Here is a 6,000-nt window from a genome sequence, read left to right on the forward strand (position 1 = left end):
TGAGATCTCTATACCATTGTTTGTTGTTTAATGCCATTGGCAGCAATATTCCAGCTTTTGGATGGTGACCTGTAAATAGTCAGCCTCGACCAGATAAACCAGTGATTGATATTATGAGCAACCTACCACGTCGTCCGGGTACGGCACGTAATAAACCTAGTCTGTCTGACCCATCGTCCGATCTTTCTCTTAGCCTCTTGAGATAAGCATAGTATGCCGCGGACCAACTCTAACCCAGAATACCCACGGTAATGCTTCACTGAAGTATACCCAGTGACTCAAAACCACCAGTATATACGATATCCGACACCTATTCCACATGATAAATGTGTATTTTAGGACTGAAATATATATAGATAACTGAATAAATGTCCAATGAACTCTGGTAACTGTTGTATTTATGTTGTGTCTTCTGGGTTACACACAAACTGGCAATTTTGTCTTGGGGTTCTTTTTTCCGTAAAATGAGAGAAAATTATTACTGATTGTAAAAGTTATATATTAACATTGGTCATGGCAAATCCTCACTTTACACGTGGACACTGATGGAATACAAATGATTAGATATTTATTGATTTTAAAATGGCATTACATCTATTTTGCAACGGAATTTAGATACACGGTTATGAGAATTCAAAAGGAAAATATTGAATATGTGGCCTAATGTATTGTTTGCACTATATTTGCAGATATGATGATCTGTACGAAACTGTTCTGTTCAACTACAACTGGCTCCACGCCAAAATGAGCTCCATGCCTCTTCAGAGCGTTCTGGCAGACTTCGAGGACCTTCTGGAGCATGTGTACGACAAAGACGTCAAACTCATCGCCGACGCCATACGACTGTCTAGCTCCATCTTGAACCATTACCCAAGCATGTTGGGTCCCCAGATTACAGGGAGACTCCTCCCTTACTACGCTCATAACCCCAAGATCCGAAGTCTGATTGAACAGTGTGACACTGATGGACTCCCCAACTGCGCGCTAGTCCCCACGTTTCACTGTCTCCACACGCCAAGTGGCCCTTTACAATACTCACTGGAAGGACACGCCTTTGCACCTTATGGAGTAGCCGTCACATCAGATGCAAAATATCTTGTCACAGCTTCCAACAAAATTATCATCTGGGATCTTTCCACTGGAGTCGTGTTCCGGAACATCGCTGTTGGCATTTCTGGGATCATGTCCTCAATATCTATATCCACCAATGACAAGTATGCAGTCAGCCACACGAATAACAACCAAGTTGTTGTATGTTCCATCAAAACTGGCGAGTTCTTCGTCATCACACCAGTCACTACTGACAACACACAAACTGTTGATGGCACTACCGTGTCAAATACTCACATTGCAATCTGGATTCAGAGACATTGGCATCTCTACACCATTGAAGGAAAGCTTGTTGGACGGTTTGAGTCGGAGTTAAAGATGCGGCTTCTTAAGGTCATATTTGCCAATGATGACAAGAACTATTTGATTCTGAAAAGTGGGACAGAAGACGATCATGACATGGCTCTGGAGGTTCAGGATAGGTCCATTGATCCATTTGAGTTTCATAGTGCAATAGCCATAACTGCGGACAAGCAGATCCTTTACACTTGCATTGAGATCAGCGACAATGCTGTTGCTGTTTACAAACGTGAGGAAAGTGTGTGGAAGTATGACCGGACTCTTGGAGAAAACTCAGACCAGGTGTTTGCCCTAACCCTCACAGAAGAAGAAAACTACCTGATAGCAACATCGGCTCTGGGATACAAGCTATGGGATCTTAAAACCGACAAGGTCCGGGAACTCAAACTGCCTGCAGGAACAAGAAACATTCCGACCAAGAACCAGCTTACAAGCATGGTCGTGTTCACTAAAGGGAACCAGTTTGTCGTTGCTGGAGTACGGAAGAACCTTTATGTATGGGATGTGAAACAGGGTAACATGGTGAAAACCCTAGATGCTCATTTTGGTCGAATCATAGCCTTGACGGCTGTTCATGTTGGGTGCAATGTTGTCATCTCATCTTCAATGGATAAAACGATAAAGGTATGGAACTTCGACAAGATCCTTGAAGAGGTTCATCCCGTCAACCGGCTTGAAAAACCCATTGAAACAATACATCTATGTCCCAAGGTTGGAATGTGTGTGACGACCACACGAAATCTGGTAGCAGTGTGGAGCACTGAGACTGGTCGGCTGGTAAAGGAATTTTCTAGCAATTCAAGAAGTGCTATAGTAACTCATGCAGTGTGTACTGAAGATGGCGCCTACATCATTTCTGCAGAATCAGGAAGCCTAGTGTTCTGGGATGTTGAAAAGGAAAAGGCTTTTAAGACGGTTCAGTTGGGCGACGTTCAGATGGTACAGCTGAACGAGGAAGATACGAGAGTCATTGCAGTTGCCAAATCCGCAGGTGGAAAAGGAGTTTGCTCTTGCTTCTCACTCCCAGAGGCGGAGGAGGTGTACAAGTTCGAGTACAATGTCAAGAAATACAGACAGCCCGTCCTGACTAAAGATGGGCTGTTTCTAGCAGTTCCAGCCAGTGATAAGAGTGGGGATGTGGTCGGTGCGTACCATGCAAAAACCGGAACACATCTGTACAATTTGCAGTTGAAGTATAACAATTACATTGAATACTCCCACCTAGTGGCAATGCCCCATGATCAGAACCAGATAGCAGTGATTGACCCTGACAAGGGGAACATCTTGGACTTAAAGAAGAAGACTCTGGTTCGATCTGTGAACAGATGGAACGGATGTGCTACTCAGAACGGCAAGATTGGCCTGTATGCTCCTCTCCGAGGAGGTTTACAGCTCATTGAAGTGCGGACAGGAAAGACCGTGAAAACCATGATCCCAAAAGTAGCAGAGGGAGTGTTTTCAATCAAAGTCATGTTCACAAAGAATGATAAACACGTCATCTACTACCATTCCGGACGGAGAACAATCAGAGTGTTCAGAGTGTCGGATTGCAAGATGGTAGCCAATTTCAAGGCGTCTGCTGACGTTAGGTGTATGGTGGGGGATGACACCGGCTCCAGCCTTGTTATCAGTACCGTGGATGGGAGTCTGACTGTCCTGACACTGGCAGACCCCGGGGAGGAGAGCAGTCAGGAATTAATCAAATCACTGCCCAGTCGTCAGTTACACAAAGCAGCTAACGGCAGAGGAGCCGCTAACGGGGATGTGTTCCAGGCCAAGACAACCATAGGGACTGCCCTGCAGGTAGCAAGGTTTGTGGCAAAAGCAAGGGGAGCTCAAAAGTCACGAGCCTGTGTCATTTCTTAGGGAAGTGGAGAAATCTCTAGGATAATGGGCCAGTAGATCCTTGTTTTTCTTCCACCTGACGCTCCACACTCACATTCCTATGCCTCCGTCCATACCTTTTACATTATTTTCACTTCTTTGGTTTCATTGGTCCTATTTAATCTAGTCATTTTGGTTCAGGACCATCATCTTAAAGGTGCCCCACCCTTCGAGGTTCTCTTTACTTTGACTACAAACCTTGTTGGCTGTTGGACAAGGCGCACATACTAGAAACAGAATAAAACTACACGTTGATGTTGAAGAAGGCACACCTGTGAAATGTTGTTGGCGTATAGGTGACAAAGTACGCTCTTTATCACACGGCACAAGGACACTAGTGTATAAAGATAAGTCCACAGTAACATTGAGAAGAGTAGATGCAACATCATTCATACATTATCAACTGTGTTTGTCTGCAGAATGAATCTTGTAGATTTAAATGGTAACATTGCAACGCAAAAAGTTCGGATCCCTGCCAGATAGTGATTTTGAAATCACCAGGCAGTAAAGGGAGACAACTGTATTAGAAACTTCATTTCCTCTTCATACTCCAAGGATACGTATGTGAGCTTCTGATAGATATGTGTGTAGAATTTGCTACAGTCCAGGCCTAGAGTTTATCTACCAACGTGGATACGATGATATTCTTTATATTCTCCGAATTGAGCACACGATTGGATTGTGCAGGATGCTGTTACAGCACGTTTGAGCATCCTCAAATATAAAATGTAGACTATTACCTGTAGATCTATTCAAATGTAGTAGCATTTTCACGGACTCCTTACATTCTCTGTCTGACCTACAGGAGATAGTCAAGTTGTCATGAGGTTTGCCAAACACATGCACTAATTGACTGACATCTCCCATATGGGCATAGCGATGTCTGACCTACAAGGAGATAGTCAAGTTGTCATGAGGTTTGCCAAACACATGCACTAATTGACTGACATCTCCCATACGGGCATAGCGATGACGCGAAGTCAGCTGCGTGTTCTTGAGGTGATGCTCGCGCAGCCACCACTACTCCATCAGGGCAGAGGTTTACCCTGTGAACTGTTTCACTCTCTTTCAACGAGGGCGAGATACTGAACCACCCTGGTGCCAACCAGCGGCGTCACCATACACTACTCACCCGCTGATAGGGATACGTCGAATATTTCATGCCTTTTACATATTCATATTATAAGTAATCAGTTTGATGTCCCAGTCAGCGGTTGAGTAGCATACTTACTGTTCCCAACCAGCAAATGTCATTTAGGGGTTAGAAACCAAGTTCTGTCACAACAAAGTGGTTATTTATTCTTTGGCTCTCCTGTGCCTCAAACAAAGCCTTAGTATTGACATGGTGATCACTAACCGATAATGACTCGCATGTGATAATGGGAGGATGGAGGTGTGGGGGTTGGGTTTGTGGTGATTTGTTCTGGGATGTCAGTTAGAGAACAGAAAGGTTTTTGTCACTGCTTCAAACACATCCTCTGTACCTCTAGTCCTCGCATTTCGGTAACCCTACACTAACCCAAGGATCCATTCCAATGGTTCTCACTATCTCAGATTACCTGCCATTGATTTTGATAAGCCAATTTGATTTGCTGAGCTACTCAGTCTGACGGACGACATATAATCAGTGTTTGAAACAAAAACACAATGCCAGGCACCCATCAGGACCCACAGATGAGGCAGAAGCTGCACGACCCAACTAAGCTCTTTAGGCCCTGATTCAAAATACTGCAGCTGATTGTGACAAATAAATCAACACATAAATTTCATGCAGGCCCATGCAAATTTGAAACTACGAGTCGAACACAAGATCTACAGGCCAACGTAATTTCGAATACTTCTCAGAAAACGAGTATAAAACCAGCCTCAATGTTGGTTTGACGATATCAACGACATGGTGGCCAGTGCAATTGATTACGAAACGGTTTGCGAGAAATTCAACATTGAAAAACTTCCCTAAAAACTTCCCTTCTTTTCCATTAAACTGGCTGTAGCTTTGATCTAGGCAATGCAAGTCGGTAAAATGTTACCTCGCGAGAACCCCGGGAATGGACCAAGGGGTTGGTATAGGTCATGTCATGTTTTGGGCAGATCTTGAGAACAAATTATATTTTCCTTTTTAATGATACAGTTCAATATCGTATCAATGATACGCTATAAGTTGATCAGCCTTTTGTCAAGAGATACATTCAACATTTTCAGCCCCTTAAACGTTGTGTGGGGAAGGATATACGAAGAACAAGTACTCAAATTGTTGTGACCTTAGACTCATTATAACAGTCGTTGATTGTATTTTCAGCTTTGATGCAACAGAAAGTAATAAACACATGTCACAGGGCAATAAAACCGATGTAAAAGAAGAAGTTAAATACCATGCTGGTATGCGTTGTTTCTTTACCTATATACAGAACACCATGTGAAGGGATAGACAAAGTAGAATACATATAAAATACTATGAACACACAACGCCATTTGGAAAGTGGTCATATGTAACAGGACCCTGAAGATCCGGGGTAGAATAGGTCTTCAACAACCCATGCCTGCCGTTAAAGGCGACTGTCCTTGTCGTATGAGGCGACTAACGGATCAGGTGGTCAGGCTCACTGACTTGGTTGATGCATGTCATCGTATCCCAATTTCGTGGATCGATGCTCATGATGTTAATCACTGGATTGTCTGGTCCATACTCGATTATATACAGACCGC

At 43.6% G+C, this 6,000-nt stretch overlaps 1 protein-coding gene across 1 annotated transcript in view; it reads left to right on the forward strand.

The window, feature by feature from the left end:
• LOC139470252 (NACHT and WD repeat domain-containing protein 2-like) overlaps window positions 1-5,639 on the forward strand; it is a 52,736-nt gene extending 47,097 nt beyond the window's left edge. Inside the window, exon 9 of the mRNA XM_071252596.1 lies at window positions 690-5,639. Coding sequence (XP_071108697.1) covers window positions 690-3,276 — 2,587 coding nt within the window. The 3' untranslated portion in view covers window positions 3,277-5,639. The remainder of the gene's footprint in view (window positions 1-689) is intronic.
• Window positions 5,640-6,000: the final 361 nt, after the last annotated feature.

This window comes from Haliotis cracherodii, unplaced genomic scaffold, assembly GCF_022045235.1.
Source record: "Haliotis cracherodii isolate W230 unplaced genomic scaffold, xgHalCrac1.p SCAF_20, whole genome shotgun sequence".
Classification (NCBI taxonomy): domain Eukaryota; kingdom Metazoa; phylum Mollusca; class Gastropoda; order Lepetellida; family Haliotidae; genus Haliotis; species Haliotis cracherodii.